Source organism: Meles meles, chromosome 9 (assembly GCF_922984935.1).
Source record: "Meles meles chromosome 9, mMelMel3.1 paternal haplotype, whole genome shotgun sequence".
In the NCBI taxonomy this organism is placed as follows: Eukaryota; Metazoa; Chordata; class Mammalia; order Carnivora; family Mustelidae; genus Meles; species Meles meles.
The window spans coordinates 58151562-58171785 of record NC_060074.1 but is presented as its reverse complement, the minus strand read 5'-3'; the positions used below and the strand labels follow the sequence as shown (position 1 = coordinate 58171785).

Below are 20224 nucleotides of genomic sequence, written 5' to 3'. Positions count from 1 at the left end.
CTAAGTTGACCTAATTTAGACATTAATACAGTCCTTAGAAAATATAGTGCGAGCTCTTGGAAAATAGATGAGTGGGAAAAACTCAGAGGGGGTGGCCCATAAGCTGTAATTTCAACAGAGGAAATAGGGAGGGATGAATGTGGTTTGGCTGATGGAAAAACAGAGGCTGTTTCCTGGCAAAATGCAGAGCCAGACCAGAGTGAGTTCATGAGCAGCCAAAACACAAGCAGTCATTGGAAGAGAGGTGAAGGGGGGAAAGAGATAGAAGTGGAATGCTCTACAAGTTATGTGCACAGATTTGCATTTGATGTGGAGATTTCGGAAGTAGAATGATAGGACCAAAGAGGTCATAAAATTCTTTGGAAGCAGCGCACGTAGAAATTTGGAATTAATAAGGACCTGTCAGAGGGAGAAACAAAGGATACTCTAGCTGTTCTAGCTTGAGGAAACTATTAGATAATAGATACGGACAAAGGAGAGAGTCAGTGAGGACCAAATGATATCAGCAAAGAAATGCTGATTTAGAAATCATGTGTTTTCACGGTCAGATGTAGAAACTGGCCGAATCCTGTTTAATCACTTGGATTTGTGACATTTTCTAACAGAATCATATTACCTTTTTACTATCTAGACTGACATCTTGTATCTCAACTTTTTAAAAATGTTTGGTGTTGTGTGTGTGTGTGTGTGTGTTTAATGAGAGATTCATAGACGAAAGGGTAAAATGGGTAGATAAAGTAGTTATTTAAAAGAAAACTTATAGCCAGCTATATAATCCTTTCTAGGTGTTGGAGCGCCAAGAATCCATTCGCCTTGGTTTCCGGACTCTCTGAAAATTAACCTCACAAGCCTTTTAATATACTGGTATCATCTAAAACTACTTTGGTTGTATGAATTTTCAAATATACATTAAAATAGAAAGATGAGCTTCAACAATTATCAACAATTTGTTCATTCTTATTTACAGATAGAACTTTTAAAAATACTGTGTAACAGAATGAAACAAACTACATGATTTTCCATTTCAAGAGCTTATACACCTACTTTTAAAAAAATTGGTAATCATCAAAAACTTAAATTATGATTTTTTAAATAAAGGGGGCAGAGAGATACAGAAACAGGAAAAACAGTTTTGACAGTGATTTGCAGTATTTTGTAGCCTGATATACTTAATGATGTTCATGGTAAATAGCTTGAGCTAATTCCAAGACTCCTTAAAAGAGCCCCTAAAATAGGATATATTTTCAAGTCACTCAAGAGATCATGAATTACAGATCCTGGAATGATATTTTCTTTAACTTTTTTTTTTTTTAAGATTTTATTTATTTATTTGACAGAGAGAGATCACAAGTAGGCAGAGAGGCAGGCAGAGAGAGAGAGAGAGGGAAGCAGGCTCCCTGCTGAGCAGAGAGCCCGATGCGGGCCTTGATCCCAGGACCCTGAGATCATGACCTGAGCCAAAGGCAGCGGCTTAACCCACTGAGCCACCCAGGCGCCCTGGAATGGTATTTTCTAATACTGAAGACGTTTGGCTAATAAATTGGAATTTATAATTTGTCACTGAATTAACATGTCTCAAAATTATAAGCTTGTTTGACTTTGATGGAATAGTAGTATCTGTTCAAGTGGGACTTGCCTGCATTTTGAAGACATCGTTCATTCATTCATTCATTCACTTACACATTCATTGAGGCAATATTTGAATGCCTGATATGTTCCAGGCTCTGAGTTAGGTGCTTGGGATCTATTAGCAGTTTGATGTGTTAATAATTCCTATAAGATAATTTTCATTGTGAAATTAGAGTTTTCTCTTCTTACAAGGGAAACATTACAGATAAATGAAGTTTATAGATAATCTCCAAGTTTATAGAGGCTTTTGGTTGGTCCAGACTATAGGTTAGTTCAGCCTATCATCAGTTAATGGATTGACCAATTTGCTTCGGTTTTTCATATTGGCTTTCTCTTCACACCAACAGGGAAATGACTAAAAGGAATGCTGTATAAAGGAGAAGGAGGAAATACAAGGGGCTGGTCACTTACTGAACATATATGAAATATCAGATAGTAGCATCTACTGATAGTCCTTGCTCCAAGTAAACCATTTATGCTTCTTCTCAATAGTGGGGTCATCTTATCTGCTATGTTATTGTTTTTGATTCACTTTGTAATTTTGTATCAATTTTAAGGATTATGATAATATTTTAAATGTATTTTTTTTTATGTCTGATTTCTCCGATTCATGGAAAATTGCTTTTCCAATCTGAAGCCAGAGGAAGACTGAGAGCTGGCATTCCAGTTCCTGCAAAAAGATGGAAATCTGTTTGAGAGCCTTGTAGGTTTGAATTGATGCCGAGCACCAAAATGGCACTGACGCCCAATCTTTGGAATGTGTGTGCACGTCTGTGTGCAGGCATCCGTGTGACTAAAACCTGCTAAAGAAGTAGCAGTACAGGATGAATGTTCTCAAGTTCTCTTTGCAACTGACAACTTTAAAGCACTAATAGCATGAAGTGCAGAATGGAGAAGTCTGATCAGTATCTACAGATTTAGGTTCATCTCCCTTTATGCTTTCTTATTACATAAATGCACTGGATAAAACACTGTGGGTGTAATTTGATTTGATTGTGGGGAGATGGCTGAGGAGGGAAGTAGACAGTTCAGCTTGTTCCTCTGGGATGAATGCCTTTGTTAGATGAGGGTAAAGTTTCTCATTGGGACTTGTAGAGACTGCTCCCCACTAGTCGTAAGACACACGGTCAGATCTCCTTGGAAAAACTCAGTCTGTGAGTCGTTTACTTGTAACCTCTTAGTAGCTCCTAGTTCATAGGAAGATTGAAAATGAGTGTTTGAAAAAATAAATGTCTCCAGCCTAGGCTATGAATGAAAAGAAATGTGTGTGCCTTTGTATTCATTGTGCTCGTGCACCTGTATGCCATGTAGACAGAGTCTAAGACTCACCCTTTTCACACTTCAGCATCTCTGAAATCAGAATCCATCTTCTAATTTATGATGTCTGGTAATTACTATTGTCCATTTTTTTCAAATGTGAATGTGTCAGCAGTTGTCACACATCTTCTAATTAGTGGCGTCTTAGATTCACGACACACCGTTTATAACCAAATATTTATAGGACGCTGATCTCAGAGAGAGGAGTAGAACATTTCTCTTTTCCCCAAAAAGTAAAGCAAGAAGATTTATTCTGACAGTAATACTTCAGGTCAAGAGAAACCATTTGGTTGCGGACTCCTATTTCCTTAATAAGACACACGCAAATGCAGAATGAGTCGTTTCTTACACCCCCTCTTATAAGGGATCCCAAGTGATTTAAAAATTAAGATGAAAACTCATCATGTTTACTATATTCTATAAAGCTTATTCTTTAAGATTTGATCACTCCCTTTCTAACTTCAGATGATCATGGTTTTGAAAAATGTGTGAAAATCCTCATTTCAGCAACTCTGTGTGTGTGTGTGTGTGTGTGTGTAAGAAGGCTAGCTTGTCTCATCCATTCACGACTCTAACAAAATCTATTCTACACAGGACAGTGGATTAAGAAACTCGTCAGAGATTTACAGACGTTTAAAGCAATCTTATAAGATTGTTAAGGCTCAAATAAGAGGATTCTTCCCTTACTTTTATGAGTAGGGAAGTGTGGAATTACCTAGAAAAAAACAATATACAATGTATAGAAGATGTAGCTAGTTCTGGGGTAGGATTATGATACATAGGGTTAGAGTTGGAAACCATTAACTGAGAAATTTGTAATAGATATGGCTAAATATGGATAGATAGAATGCACTTATTTTTGGTCAGGGTGTCCGAAGAGAGACAGTAGCAGTCCTTCCATTATTGCAATCCTTAGTGAATGATTATTATATGCCAGGCACAGGGCCTGGCCCTTAATAATCCTTTCCAACCCTGAGATTCTCTATTTCCCGGCTTCATGACCTTGGGCTTGTTGTTTAACCTACTCAAGGCTGTATTACCTGTTCAAAAAAAAAAAGTGGCCCTGCTTCCTTCCCTGAGACTTTAACACAGTTAAGTATCCTAAGAATTTAACAGGATTTTAACACTTCATAATCCTTTAGTTGAAACATTATCATATTTGCTATTAGATCAAGTATTAGGTAGGAAGCTGAAAGGAGGGTGGTTCTGGGAGGATCTATTTAATATGTTGTCAGCATTCTGGGAGTGTTCTGTATAGTTTGGAATTAGGAATTGCTGATGTCATGATCAGTCATATTGTCCTGACAACATCAGAATTTCCTCATTCGCCTTGTCTTCGCTTGGGGAGTATCAATTTGCGACAGGTTTGTCATCTGTTTGCCCCATGAGTTAAGTGTATTAGATAACCCAGAACTAGTCATTCTTAAGGACACTTTGGGTGGGGAATTTTTATAATAAGTTCTGTATTTAGCCCGTTCCAGAATTTTAAACTAAATATTCTGATGTTGGAAAATTTGCCATTGTACATACTCAACTGAATAGAAATTCATTCCTAATACTTTATTCTCTTGTTTGAACCTTTACATTTATAATTCAGTGGAGAATGAAAACCTTCTCTGCATTTTTATTTTCTTAAAGGACATCATTAACTGTCCTGTCACCCTCCTGTTCAGGTGAAATAGACATCATTTAATGGTAATCGTAGCAACGGAAGAGAAAGGAAATGGTTTCACTGGGGTTTTTTTCTCCTGTGGTTTTAAATGCTTTTAAAACCTCATTTGTGCTATGGAGTAAACATTCGTTACATCCCCCAGATATTTAGGAGAGTCTTAGAATAACCTTTTGTCAGTGGGAGCTTACAGGAGGGTTTTTTTTGTGTGTCCCATGAACAACTGTTTACTGTGTACTCTTCAAAGTTGTCGTTCAGCAGCTGATTTTTACTCATGAGGAGATGGTCATTCCAGTTCCTAGTTTTGTTTTTCATGATTTCAAGATTTTTTGTGGGGGGAGAGGGGGTCTCTAGTTTTCTACAGATTCTGTTGATTCCCTAAGTCCTTTCTGTCTCTTCCCAGGTAACAAGAGACAGATGTGATGGCTCTTTCCACGGCATAGCAGCCCTCACTTGCTCACCTCAGCCCTTTCCCTTGCTCTCACACAGTGGATGATTACTTCCATCTTTTAGGGAACCTGTAATTTCAGAGATCATTTCATATCTTCCATAATTTGTACAGTTGACTCTAATTCATGGACAGTTCATTGAATTATCTCAAAGTATTCTGAAAATAAGCACTTGTTTTCTTATAGGCTTGCTATAGGAATGGAGAATAACAGCTCCAAAAATAGAAGATAGAGGATTGAGGCATCCGTCCAGGTAATTTAGAAAAACCGTAATCCACGATAAATGAAAACTGGAGTTCTTTGTCCTAGTTTTCTAAATAATTGACACTCTTTTATTTTGTTATAGAATTTGATGTAAATTCAATGTGATGTATATTCAATGATGTAAATTCAATTCAAAATAAAGATGAAAATCTTGAATTTTTAATTCATATAGCCTTACCCTGTCCCAGATTTTTTTTTATAAGAGTAAGAACCTATATAGCTATTATTTTTAAAATATTTAATTAATTTCTTTATTTGATAGCAATAGAGAGCACAAGTAGGCAGAGCGACAGGCAGAGGAGGGAGAGGGAGAAGCAGGCTCTCCGCTGAGTGGGGAGCCCGATGCAGCCCTTGATTCCAGGACCCTGGGATCATGATCTGAGTCGAAGACAGCTTCTTGACTGACTTAGCCACCCAGGTGCCCCACCATAAAGCTATTTTTATAGAAAAACTTTGGAAAAGAAATTTAACTTACAGAGAGCCATGGTTCCAGAAATATAAGAAAGCTTTGAATTTTATTAACTATTCTTTTTTTAATTTAAGATTTTATATATTTATTTGACAGAGAGAGAGAGAGAGCAAGCGCACATAAGCAGGGGGAGTGGTAGGCAGAGGGAGAGGGAGAAGCAGGCTTCCTACGGTGCAGGGAGTCCAATGTGGGGCTCCATTCCAGGACCCTGGGTTCATGACCTGAGCCGAAGGCAGATGCTTAAACTGACTGATCCACCCAGGCGCCCCTTATTAGCTATTCTATAAGAGCAGGGTGATAACTAATTTATGAACAGATTATTTTAGTGTTTTTTTATACTAAAAGTTTTTTAGTTTTTTAGTGTAAATGTTTTTTAGTGTAAGTGATTTGCTTCAGATTCGGAGGATGTTTTGCCATAGAGAGAAGTGTCCTAAATAATGATTAGGATCGTAGTTGACTTATAAGCATCTATAAATCCCACAATGAAACTGATCACTAATATGGTCTACCACTACTTTCAAGGGAAAATATGTTTTCAGTTCCAGTGCATGTTTCTGGAAGTACCTTCCACGTTGCCACCATCCCAGCTTCTAGAAGGTGGTTCTTTCTGCATCTCTCCCAACTCCATTCTACCAACTAGCCCAGAAAATGAAACTGATTCAAGAAAAGAGTTATATCTTAGTAACCATCAGTTAAAAGAGATTTAGGAACTAGGTTAGGTGAGAATATATATCTGTACTATTAACCGCATATTCTAATTATGAAAAGCTTGCCTTCATATTCAACTGAATGAAAATTCAGTGTTGTCTCTATCCTTTTTTTTTTTTTTTTAAAGATTTTTTTATTCATTCATTTAAGACAGAGAAAGAGCACCCCCTGTATCCTTTTTTAAGTGAGGAGGTCTGAGGTCATATAGATGGTGACTGGGGAAGACACATGCTTAGTCTTGGTCTTCCTTAAAGTTTCCCCCTATGGGGTTTGGACTTGACCCTTAGCTAAGAGTTACAATAACCATTTTTAGTGTTATTGGAGGCAGGGGACTTTGGAGTCAGAGAGACCTGAGTTCAAGCTCCCTAGTTTCATCATGTATTAGACCTATGGCCTTGGGAAAGTTCCTTAAGCCTCCAAGCTTCAGTACTTCAGTTTTATTTTCAATAAAGTGGGATAAGTGTTCTTTCCTTGTGTATGTGTGTGTACGAAAGCGAGAAGGAGGCAGGGCAGGGGACATGCTGAGATAGTGCCTGGAGTATAGTAGTTACTCAATAAATGACACCTATTATTTATTAGTCCATGCAGAGAAGCAGTAGTAGGGCAAAGACTGTTGGTTTTGGTTCCCCAGAATAGATTTAAGAATCATTGGATTATTGCTTGTGGCCAGACTCTACAGAATAGGGGTATGTTTATGTTCTGTATGCATTCTAGGATTTTAGCTATAGAGCTATAGTTTTATTATAGTGGTTTCATTTTTCTATCATATGATTTTATGTGTGCCTAGGGAGGCTTTAAGTCTGGAATAAGGATCGTAGATTTTTTAAAAAGCAAAATAGTAAATAATAGAAAATATTGCTGCTACTTTGGAAATTGGGTACTTTATCAACTCTATTTTGTACCAGGAAAGAATAGAAATTTAAAGAATCTGCTGACCTCATATTTTTTCTCTCCTTTTTTTTCCCCCTCTCTCTCTTTTGTTGGGAGCCGGAGGCTTTGTGAGCTTTTAAACATAGAGACTCTCAAATGTAAACAATTTTTTAGTGTGAACTGCTTATACTAACCAATACCATGTGATTATATTTTATTCATTAAAGATTGTAATTTGAAATACTGTTGAATGAGTTTTTCCTCAAGTCCTTTCTGTTTTTAATGTGATCCAAATAAAACAAGGTGCCTGAAATGCTTTAGCTGTGATAGAGGGCTAGAAACCTGCTATAGATTTGTTCTTTTGTTGATATAGATGTTCTAATTCTTACCCCCTTGGACATCTTCTTTGCCCCCATTTTTTTTTTCTTCTTTCAAAGCTGAGCTTCCTCACTGTACTTTCTTTGTAGTAATTTCATTCAAAGGCTCCTCTCTTCGGCGGGACTCAGTAGTGTGTGTGTTGGAATGAGGGGGTTTCCTAGCCTGTTGACTTTTTGTCATCTGTTCCCTTCTGGGAGTTCATCGATTAGCCATGCTTTCAGCAGCTATTGCCCCAAATCCACTGCTGTCTCATCCAAGCCCTCTATCTTAAAGTCTTTCTTTCTGGTCATCTGCATAATGCTTCTTTCTAAATGGCTCTCAAACAAAACATGTGTTCGTCAGAGCTTCGCACACCCATGTCATATATCCCATATTATCTTTCTCTCTGGCAGACTCCCATAGGGCATACTCGTCCAGACCACTTGGCTGGGACTTACCACTTAATGCCTTGTGTTATTACCGTATAGTAACTCAGGTGCTGTAGGGGTTACAGTACTCACCTAGGAACTGAAGCATTATTTATAAGACTTTGTGGGGAGACAGCATTATAGAGTTAAAGGAGCACAGGATGAAGTCTTTTAACCGGAGCTGGGTCTCAGCGTTAATGCTTGCTTGCTACTTATGAGTGATGGGTAGGTCAGTCAGTCCTGCTTCTTCCCTGTCATCTGTTAATGGAGCCTTTTCTCCCTTCCCACTTCACAGGATTGTTGTCAGTGATTTATAAATGAAAGTCACATTTTCAGATTGTTTCTTGGGATAAGTGTCTCCTAAGTTCGGGTGCTCAAATTCCAGGTCTACACATTCTTGGAGGTCGCGAGTCTCCTCTCCTCTACCAAGATCGCAGGCTTCTGCCTGTACCCACTGGCTCAGTCCTTATTAGCCTCCTTCGCAGACTCCTCCTGCCTTACAGAGTGTAATCTCTCATGCTGCCCACGGTCTTCCCATTCATACCGAAATGGTCCTGGTCCAACACATAACTTCCTTAAAGGAAATGGGACAAAAACAAATGCAGGAGAAAAACTCTAAGGCACCTAGGCTATTGAAACAGACCTTTTGCCACACTTTTTTTTTTTTTTTAACCTCCGAAAGTTAAGTCTGTAGTGTACACAGACTCAGAAAGCCCCTTCACTTGTTGTCAATTCCATCTATACCCTTGCTCCTGCTCTTTGATGGTCGTCAGCCAGACGTCCTAGGTATCAGTTATGTATACGGTACACCCACTTAAATCTACAAACCGCTGCTATAAAACCTGGAAAAACAGTAATAACAGCTGCCATTTATTGAGTTTGGCACTTTTGTTGTTATACCGTATGTATACTTAAGACAATCTGTGAGGAGTCTGGGACTGGGAGAGGTTAACTCACTTGCCCCAAGCCATGTGCCTAGTAAGTGAGAAGCTGAAATGTGGAGCCAGATCTATTCGGCTATTTAAATTTTGTTCCTTGGATTGTGAAATCCAGATTCACTTAAGCCATCTGAAGAAGGGGGGTGTGGGGTTAAGTATATACATGGAGGGGCTGTTGGAAGCCAAAGCAGCTCTGGGGACTGCTGCTCCCTTCATCATCTCACGGCCAAGTGCTCACCCGCTCCTGGCATCTGCTTTACTCTCTGCTTGCTGCCAGGCAGCTTCCTGTTTACTCATAGTTTCTGCTTCTTCATAACCTTGGCTTGCATATGGTTTTGGCTTTTCGTGGCCTCAACTCTACCCTCTGGCACTGTTGCAGTTTCTGCCCCTTTCCTAACTAGTTCAGCTCTTAGAGTTTTCTGAATCAGATTCCCAAGGGTGAGAATCTGATTGGCTCTGTTCATTTTTTCTATCTGATCCATGTCACAGGTCACTGGCCTGTCTCTGGATTGGCTGCTCTTGGGTCAGATTCCCATAATTTTACCCACCAGCTGAGCTGGGGGTGGAGGGTGTTGTAGGTCTGCCCGGACGGCTAAGTCTCAGTTTCCCTTTCAGGAGAAGGAGCATTACAGGACAGATTCCAAAGCCCTTATTCTTCTCATGATAACTTGCAGTTTCTCTGGAATGTTTCCTTGCTTTGTGTGTCTTAAAACGTATTTGTTTCAAAGGTTAATAAACTTTCCCAGATGAATCTCACTAAGATCTATCCCTGTAATCATTTACAACTAAGCACTTGTGATGATCTATAATGGATTATATATACACACATGATTTCATATTTCTGTTATTTCTCTTAGGTTGGAATCATTTGGGCTTTAGTGATTTCATTACATTTTATAGTCTTTGAGGCTGTCTTCTCTTTTCTTTATAATGCTTCACTTAGTTAAGAGTATAGCACCTACCTAAGTCTGGAACTTTTGGACCCTGGCTGGTAGACATTGTTTTAAAAAATATATGCCTTGTGTTCTTTTCTTGATTGTCATTCATCTTTATAGGAAACTATACATATATATTTTTTGGTATTTTGATATCTTTTTTATTCAAATGAGTCTTAAATATTATTTACATTTAATAAAAATACTAATGTATTCTTAGTATACTTTGTATAAAGTATTGTTAGTATATTTTAGTATTCTAATTTAAATTTTGTTATTACTTGAAATTTTGCCTTATCCTTATAAAACTGTTGCAGGATATCAAATCACATCTTAGCATTCTAGAATAGCACAACATCAAAAGTATTGTGAACTTAGAGCAGAGCCATAGAAAAATTAATCTATGCTGTTCTTTGTGGTTTAGATTGTGGTTTCCTAAGAGACCAATCATGACAACTGAGGTTGTACATGGAATTTTTTTCCATAGATGATAGGTCTGAACTTCTGGGGTCCTGGGCATTAAGTTCTCAGGAAAAGGTACCTATAACTTGAACAGTTCTACCTAACACTTTATGGTTTATACCTGTGGTTGATAACTTGCAGTAAAGCATCCTAGGGACGTGAGGCAGCAAAGCAGCAGCTGAAACAATCATAAACCCATGGAGTTATAGGAAATAGTTCTGGCATATATATAATGTTAACATGCAACTGAATGTTAGTTGTGCTGTGTTTATTTAAATCACTTTAAAGGACAGATATGTTTCTGTGAATTTTATCTAGCAGGTTCTTACTTGTCCATGGTGTACCTAGTACTGTGCCTAGAATAATTTCATTTGTTGCTGCTTTTTCTTTTTAATGGAAAGAATTAGGAATTACATATATGCGTGTTTTGTGTATATAGTTGTTTTTAATTAGGTGAGACTTGCTAGTTCTCATCATTTTGCTGGAGAATGTTAGGTGCATCTTGGAATATGGAGGTGGAATATGGTGGCTAAATCACCAGCAGATTATCTAAAATGTTTCAGTTCCTTGCTGCTGGAAAAACCTTTGAATAGCCACACCTTTTTTTTTTTTTTTTAAGTTTATTTGTTTATTTGTTTTGTAATCTCTACACCCAACATGGGGCTCAAACTCAGAACCCTGAGATCAAATAGCCACAGCATCACTAAAAGACTCTAGGGGACACTTTTTGTTTTCCTTATGGCAGCCAGATAGTTAAGTGCCTTCACTTCTTAGAGGAGTTAGGATTTTTCATTATCATGGCAGATGGCTCTTTCCAAGGTGTTAGAGGCCAGAGGCCAGGGGAAGAACTTTGTAATACCGCTGTGATACTACCCTGTAATACAGCTGAACAGGCCCACGTGAAAGATTGCAAGCCTACCAGACCCTGCGGGGTCTGCCTGTAGGACTTGCTGTAGAGGCCTTCCGCAATACACACGTTCGAGGCTTCATACACCCAACTTGAAGGTGATCAAGAAAGGGGGCATCTTGAGCCGCCTTGGATAATTTCAACTGGGAAACAAAGGAAACAATCTCCTCCCTTTGTCTCCTTTTTGCAGTTTCTGTGCCCCTTCAATAGAACACATTTGGTGGCATCTGTAATTTAACGTATAGCAGGATTCCGCTATTCAGTTTAAAGGAAGGCTTACCAACCCAATGGCCGTAAGTGATTTTCGCTATTTGATATTGTTAATTTGAAGGTAAACTGGTAAACTCTGGCATGGGAGTGAAGTACAGAACTTTACCGTCCGTACTTGCGGTGAGAGGGTGGGTAGTGTACACCTGTTTTCCAATGCTAAAATTTTAGCGTTATGATTTGGGGGAACGCCGAGTGGCAAAGGTTTGACGAAAGGCTGGTTTGTTGGTTGAAGTAGGAGTGGTTGCTGGCACCTTTTTGGGGAGGCTGGGGGCGGGGGTGGTGGGTAGTTAGCCAGGATGAACGAAAAGAGAGAAGACCCGGGACTGGTTCAGTTGCTACCCAGGTGTCTGGGTGCTTCCTGAAGCCATACCCTTAAAGGGGGCTTCGAGCAGGGGTGCAAAGCTCAGGCTGGTGCTTAGGCAAAGAGTCGAGGTGGAAAAAAGAAAAGAGGAGGGGGGTGGCCACTCCAAGGAATGTGCGGCACGCGGGGCGCCAGACCCAACCATTGCACGGAGCGGGGGCGCCGGCGGCTTTCCCGGCGGCGCGGCCCCGGCCCCAGTCCCAAGCCCGGGAGGGAGCGAGCGGGGGCCGATCGGCCGGCGGGGCTGCGGGCGCGACGCCCAGAGGGCGGGCGGGGAGGCGCGGGTGGGCCTGGGCGCGGCGCGAGGCGGTGCGCGGCCGCCTCCCCGCCCCCGGCCGGCGCGCTCTCGGGGCGGTGGTTGAGGCCGCGGTAGGTGGGGACGCGGCGGCGCTGCTCCTCCGCTGCCGCCGGGAGAGTCCGCGGCGCCGCCAGCTCCGCGCGCGAACTCTCGTCCATGGCACGCAGGGCGGCGGCCGCCCGAGCTGCCCGAGTCTCGCCCGCCGCCGCCGCCGCTGTCGCGCCGCACTTTTAGGCGAGTCCGGAGGTCGAGGGCGGAGGAGAAGTCAGCCCCGAGCTGCAGCCCCCGCCGGCCGCCGCCTCGCGGCGAGAGGGAGTTCCCAGAGCGTCGCGGCCCGGGCCGGCCCCTCCTGCGCCCTCCCCCTCGCGGCGAGGCTGCCCTGCGCCCGCGCCCGCCGCCCGCGCCCGCCGCGATGATCTTCCCCAGCAGCAGCGGCAACCCCGGGGGCAGCAGCAACTGCAGGACGCCCTATCGCAAGCAGGTGAGGCGGCGGCCGGGATGCCGCGCCGAGGCCGGCCGCCCAGCTTTACAAAGGGCGCCAGCGCTCGGCCGGGCACCGCTCTCCTCCTCGGAGGGACCGGACTGGGCGGTGACCTTGTTTCCGAAGGAGGCGGCCCGCGGGGACGGCTCGGGCCGGTGACCTTAGCAGGGGAGATGCCCTCGTCTCCGCCGGCCGCGCCGGGTGGGACGTGGAGGAAGGGGAAAGGGCGGAGAGGCGGCGAGAGCGCAGCGCGCCGGGCCAGGGGCTTCTCCTAGCTCTGCAACAAGTTTGTTTTTTTTTTCTCCTCTCCCCGCACCCCCCCGAAACCTTTGTGTGTAGAGAGTACGATAATACGTCGTAACATCGGTTTGCAACAATCTTCACTCAGAACCCGAAAGAACCTGCCTGATTCATAGCAAACCCGGAAGACCAATTTGTGTGTGTGTTCCTGTGTGTGTCTGTGTCTGTTCGCGCGCGCCCCCCCCCATATATATATATTTAAAAAAGACGAAACAGGAACTTCTGTCACTTTCTCAGGGTTTTCAGTTTTCAGAAGCACAGGGAAATCCTGTGACACCCTAGTTGCAGAGATACTTGGATAAGCCTGAGTCATACACATGCCTTTTCCTATTTTAATACTGTTTCATACATTTTTTAACAGATTGAACTCCAAAGGCACTTTAGTGGTTAGATCGAAATCCCCTGCCGGGAAAAGGAGTGGAGCTGGGAGCTTATAGTTTCGGCCTTTTGTTTTGTTTTTCATCTTTGTTTTTAAAAGAAGGTTACTGAAGCCATGTTGTGATAAATCTCACAGAGCCTTTCAGCAGCAGCAATAACAAAACCTAGCTTTAAATTATGTAAAAAATGTGCAGGTCTGTTTAGAAAAGGTTAAACTGATTTAGAGGTCAGCGGCAAGATGCTTGTTGAGAAAACAAAAACACCATTGCAGATATTTTTCTTCCGTAATAAATCTCTTGTCTACATCCTTAGCCACGGAGACAAATCAATTAAGTTATTATCCCAATGATGATACAAGCGAACTCCATCCTACCATGCAGACCGTAGCTCTGTTAAGATCATGACAGATGACAGGGATGCCTGGTGGCTTTCCTAAAGACATTTATAGGATTATTGATCATAGGTAGTCCTTTTTGTTTTCAAAGTCATTTGGTGGGGGTTATGTCTTAGCATACGTATATCTGAGAGTAGGGCTAATTTGGTCTCACAGTGACAGTGTCATAAAGTATTGTTTTCTGGTCTTTGGTTCTTTTATTTGTTAGCTTTCCCTCGAAAAGGCAGTAAACACCCTGGTCTGTGTGCCTTTGCTGTCCAAGTTAATGCAACTTTTACCTGGCATAAAAAGAGCTTTTTTTTTTTTTTCCTGTGAAGAAAAAAATCTGCATTTCTGACTTGTCTGAAGTATATGCTAAAATTGTCTAGATTGAAAACCAGGCATCTCTAAACTCACTTCATGTGGCCTCATTTAAAATAAAGCGCTCAGACCCAGCACACTTTCATCAACTTCATCAGTGAGGCCAGTTTTCAATAAATATTCTTCTCCTGAACCCTCCTCCTCCACCCACCTCTCTCTACCTGAAAGGATGGCTAATTATGTTAAAGGCCTTGTGTATTCGTTTATTTGTTGTCAAAACCCGGCGGGGTGTTAGCTCTGAAATGGGGAAAAGGCTCTGAGGGCGAGGCCCTTTTGCTGTGAGGGGCTGGAGGTTTTGTGTGTGGAGGGGGACAGCCTGCTGGTCTGGAGCACGCTGATAAGATGCTCTTCTTTTCACTGGGCTCTCCTTAGATTCAGAGACTAAAAGGGCTGACTGAATCAGAAAAACAAACAGACTTTCTTTTTTCTATAGGCAAAGAAAGAAATGAATGTGTAGGCATTATACAGACACAAGACCCCGGGTACCAGTGGTATTTGAGTCAAAGGCTTCTTTTGTTAGTATTTAGCCATTCACTGGGAAAGCACACTTCCAGCATGGGGGACCTGGTTACCATGAGTGACTTTGTGATCTCATCCTGGCGTAGTCTAAATGGGAAGTCTCATTAATGCTTTTTATAAGATTTTGTGATGTTAAGCTTGCACCTTTCGGTTTGTATTGTTCATTTTGATGAAAGAATAGGTGAATTTTAGGTGTACAATGTGGTTTGATTCTAATCTGCAAATATATAAGCAGCTCTTTGGAGCTGATTTCAGATAATTTGCTTGAGGAAAAAATGGAATCACCTTTGGAAAAGATGGGGAAATGGTAGTTTTTTTTTGTTTTTTGTTTTTTTTTATGTGAGTGTTAGCAGTAGCCTACCATCACTGAGCACCTTGCTGCCTGCTGGTTGATGTTCTAAGTGCCTTAGGTGGATTAACTAATTTTGGTCATCTTTACAGTCCTATGAAACAGGACTATCTGCTTTACAACGGAGAAAACTGAGGCATAGATTAAGTCACCGTCCAGTCTGTACAACCCTAGGTGCAGAGCCGGGATTTGGACCCTGGCAGTCAAGCTCTTGAAACCATCACATTGCAATTGCCTGCTTATGTGTACATCTCAATAGAAACTCATACAGAGCTCGTCTGCATCACTGCCCATTGCCTTTCTCATGTCAAAAGACCAGTTTAGGGATTCCTCCTTTTTTTTTTTTTTGAGGGGAAGGGTGGAGGTTGTGAGGTTGAAAGTGAAGGATAAAGTAAATGGATGATATGGATGATGGGTTCGTGATATTTGTTTGAAAGCCCACGTATTGCTTCAGTGAATGACTGTAGAACCTCTTTTTTAAAAACTTTGTATTTGACATGTATTGGAGTCAGCTAGTTTCAGTTCAAGCAGAGATAGGTGGTGCTTGTCCCCCTCCTGCCCGTATAGTATATGGAGGGCATCAAAGAGCACTGATCTCTGGCATCATCTCGGATAAACAGGATTTTCCTGCATCACAGGCCTCTGAGCACATTAGAAATACACCTGCTTGGCTCAGGTCAAAGTGAGACACTTGTGAGTGAACTGATAACCCGGTAGGCAGTATCTAGACAAAGATGGCTTGTTCAAGCCTTGGTAGAGAAGTGTGTATACATCCTAGGATTGTTGACAGAGCCTTTTAGACACATGGTATTCCTTAAGCATATCCAGTCTGCTTGTGGGAAAATGCCCCACAACCTAAACAAAAGCCACTTATCAGGACTTCTGTAGTTATGAGCATACTTTATTGTGTTTCAAAAGAAAAAAAATAGCTTTATGTTAAAGGCTTTAAATATAGAAAACACATTTCCATTTTGCTTTGACTTGTTTTATAAGCCATTTCTCCACGTTTTCTGACATCAGTTTTAGAACGGCTTTCTCGGAGTAGTTGACTCAGTTATGTCATAGAAATTAGTTTTCACAAATTGTGGCATGTAGCAGTTCCTTTCTTGCTGTATACCATCCTGGTTTGCCATGGGGCCTTTGAGGTAGAGGAGTGGGTGCAAGAATTTTCGTGTGTGTGTGTGTGTGTGTGTGTGTATCTTTCTCTCTCTTTACAAATGACAAGGCCAGCTAATAGCCATACTTGTTAAATGCTGCTAACTTTTGCGAGTGAAGTACTTATCCTGCCCAGTTTAAGTAGATTTACATAGTTTGCTGCTTTCTTCAAGATTGACTGGGTGTAGCTGCACGTGAAGAATCCAGCAGTGATTCAGTGTTTGGCCTTGTTGCAGGATGACATACAAAGCTGTTGATTAATCCTCTTCAAGCACTTTCTGCTCACAGCCATCGATGTGTGGTAGATTGGGGTTTTGTTAAGTTTGAAGATTAAAGTGCATAGAAATATTTAAATGAACACTGAGCTGTTCCCAGTTTGTCGTTTTGACAAGAAGGTAAGGTAAACGTTTGGGAAGAAGGTAAACATGCTCAGGCCACAGAGACTGGCCGTTGAGGGGAAGGTAGCAGGAAACGAAATCAGAATGCACATGTAAAGTCTTCCCCCCTTTTTTACATGAGCCTATCTCAGTGTGTTGGTGATTCAGTAGTGTTTGTGAATCAGGGAGCTGTGCTTTCAATATGTGTCAATAGCCATTTGAAAAGTATAGAATTCTCCATCTGTGATTACCCCCTTTCTCTGCTGGGTACCCCTTTTGGTGGTTCACTACATTTTCTGTAGTTCACTTCAGATTTTGAACATATTTCTTGTTTTTGTTCTTTCTTCCATTTAGGGACTGATGTCAGCTGGGCTCACCACATATTGGCAATACTTTTCAAGCCCGTTCTTGGTGGTAGGGCATGGGGGGGGGTAGTCTGTCTTGCCCAGGTTTCTGATAATATATTTCCAAAGCACTCCACCAAAAATAAGTATTTGAAGATCTATGGATGATATTCCCTCTCAACCTCAATTATGTTTAATCTTCACAACATTCATATAAAGGAGAGGGGGTCAGGAATTGTGAGGCCATGAATTTATTAAATGGCCTAGTTGGCGAAAGCTAGGTCTCTGACATCAAGGGCTGGGTCTGCTACCAGGAAACAGAGAAGGAAGCCCAGCTACGAACAGCTGGAGACCGACGACACTTCCCTTTCCGTGGCCTCCCAAAGACATGTGGCGCACAGAGCGTCCCAGATTTCGGCTTTGAGAAGTGTAGCTCTGTAATTTATTAGTGTTTTTGTTTGTTTGTTTCATAAAGGTCTTTATTCTAGGGTTGTCAGGTAGCAATCCAGGATGCCAAGTTGGATTTGAATTTCCAATAAGCGGTGAAGAATTTCTTATGTTCGTGTGTCCCGAGTGTTGCATGGTACTGTGTATTTTTATTCGCTCAGTCAAGCAAGCCCATCTCCCAGGAACCCAGTTCACTTTTTAAAACTAGTTATAAAATAATCATAATTATAAACCATATTTCCCCTTCTTTTTCCACTAACATTTTGCCTCTTAATGTATACTTTGAACCCTGAGGATGATGCAGATTTCACACTGTACCTTCTTTACCGGTCCTTCAACCTAATTGAAAGACCCTGGCTTAAGTTCTGGCTCTACCACTTGCATGCTTTTCACTAAGCCTCCCTTTCCGTTAAGGAAGGATGGTAGTGCCCATTCAGCAGGGTTGTTGCTCTCAGTCCTTCTGAAGTGCTGTTATTGTTAATGTCCCCATGGAGCAAGCAACGGCGGGTGGTCCTGGGAGGCTCTTTGTGATCCTGGGAGACCTTGACACAGCCTCTAAGAATGGACTATGTTTAGAAAGTGGGGGGCAGCCTCCAGATGGGTAAAGACCTGGAGCTTGAAGATGAGACTCTTCCACCGTTGGAAGGAGAGAGAGAAAGAAAGAACCACAAAGTAGAAAAGTGCACTCCACCGTATTTTAAAACAAGTGTTCCCATGTCATGCTCTTATTAGCAGAGAGTGCTTTCTTTCTCTTTGGGGAAAGAAAACCTCTCAGTCCGCTCTGCTTTATGCAAAGATATGATTGGAGAACGAAGAAAAAGAGCACTGGTGACTTTTATCAATGAGAATTTTTACCTTTTAATTTTCTTGAAAACAGATACGATTATTAGTATATGCATGATGATTTCCTGAATTCCTTCCTTTGTCTTGTTTGTATAGTTGGTTTTCACAGATGCCGTCTTTGCATTACTCAGAAAAAAATAAACATTTTTTTTTTTGTCCTTGAACATCTGTAGGTGTTTGGTGGGTGTTTGTTTTTATTCTCATCTGTAGAGAATGCTTTGCTTAACACATTCTAAAAGCTTAGTAAATTTTAAAATAGGATAGATGGCCGTGAGGAAAGGAAGCAGGCTTTTTCTGGAATAAAGACAGGTGAAAAAAATTAAATGGGACAAACTAAGTTCTGTGTTCAAGAAATGAATCAATATGGCTATTTTTATTTAGCACGTAGTGAGTGGCAGCAGTGACAACAAAACCTGGTGTGAGACAGAGTGAGCTACCCTAATAAATAGAATTGTATTTTGGTTCCACTTTGCCTATTTAAACATAATGAAATTTCAAACAATAAAGTGTAAACTAGGGAAGATTATATTCGTATTTGGTTTTTTTAAAGACTATTTATTTGACAGAGAGAGACATATATATTCGCATATGTTAATCGTGCATACACTGCAGTTTCAAAAGTACATAAAAAAAAAAGGACTGGAGGAAAATTGCCAAAGTATTAACAAATATTTTCCTCTGTTGGTAGGTAGGATCATGAGTGACTTATTTTTAGGGATTGTTTACATTTTTTCTACCTTCCAGTGTTTCTTGATTCCCACAATAAATATGTAGTTCTTCAGTTGTCGAGAAAGAAGTGAAGAAAAAAATTTAGAAAATCATATTATTTTAATGTTTACAAATTGTCACATCCAAGACATTCACGTCATTGAGAATTTCAGCCAGTAGCACTTAGGCACTCCTTGGTTCTGTGCCTGAGCTTTGAGATGTCCTTTCCTATTCTTTATGAATTTCCATTCTTCTTTTTACTGCAAACTCTTAATACCATCTTTTTGGAAGTCACCTATTTACCGGTGGATAGTTTTTATGTTTATGAACTTACTACTTTCCTATTGTATACAGACCAAACAGACTGTTCTTAAGCATTTTGGGAGACACCGGTTAATCTTCATGAGTCAGTAATGGGAAAATGGACTTACATATATGAAATTTCATATTCTAGATTACTTTTCAGGAAGTGACTATCCTAAATACTGAGAAATTGACCACTGTTGTCTCTGTTTCCATTTGACTTCCAGCTGCAATTAAATACAGCTGTTTTGTGGACAGATAAGGTCCCCTGTGTTTCATTTCCACATAATGTGAAGAGCCGGCCTTGTCGTGCTCCTTATATCAGAATCCTTTGGATTCGTTTTGTTACGAATACTCCTGACTCTCTTCATCCCATACTTCCTGTTTAGTGCCGCTTTCTGAAAGGGCAGTGGTGTGGGAGGTGGTGGCTTCTTTACAGGCGTCTTTAATTTATCCTGGAACATGAGGTTTCTGTAAGAGACGCCGTGCAGATAATGTCAGCACCTCACATGGGCTGTTGTTGCTGTGTAACCCAGGGGGATTTTCAGTACATCAGGGGAGTTTTAGATGTGTACAGTGGAGGCTGCAGGGCTTCGCAGTGAGAGGAGGAGAGAGCCTGAGGGAGGAAGGAAGAGGTGGAGGCTGAGGGAGGGAGAGAAAGGAAAGCCGCGTTGCCTTGTTGGGTTTTTAACTGTGTTAGCTGATGCGTCACTTTACAGAATCTGTTGAAGTCTCATTGTTTTGGTGCTGTGTGTGTAGGTTGGGTGCAAATATGGACCTTCGTGTTTTGTATGATCTCAGGTTATTACATCGCATTTTTTTCTTCGTGTCATTCCCATTGCCCAGAATTTCCTTTCATCCCTGTTCCTAAGACAAGATCTCTCTCCCCCCTCAGGGAACTGCCTAAAAATGGCCCTTTTGGAAGACCATTTATG

General features: G+C 41.4%; 1 protein-coding gene across 10 annotated transcripts in view; it reads left to right on the top strand.

The window, feature by feature from the left end:
- RBMS1 (RNA binding motif single stranded interacting protein 1) overlaps positions 1-20224 on the top strand; it is a 214062-nt gene that overhangs the window by 69374 nt on the left and 124464 nt on the right. For 2 of the 10 annotated variants that reach the window (XM_046018671.1, XM_046018670.1), the window contains exon 1: positions 12350-12812. The exons of the other annotated variants lie outside the window; for them this stretch is intronic. In XM_046018671.1, coding sequence (XP_045874627.1) covers positions 12744-12812 — 69 coding nt within the window. In that variant the 5' untranslated portion in view covers positions 12350-12743. Of the gene's footprint in view, positions 1-12349; positions 12813-20224 lie in introns of those variants that run through there. 10 annotated transcript variants of the gene reach the window in all.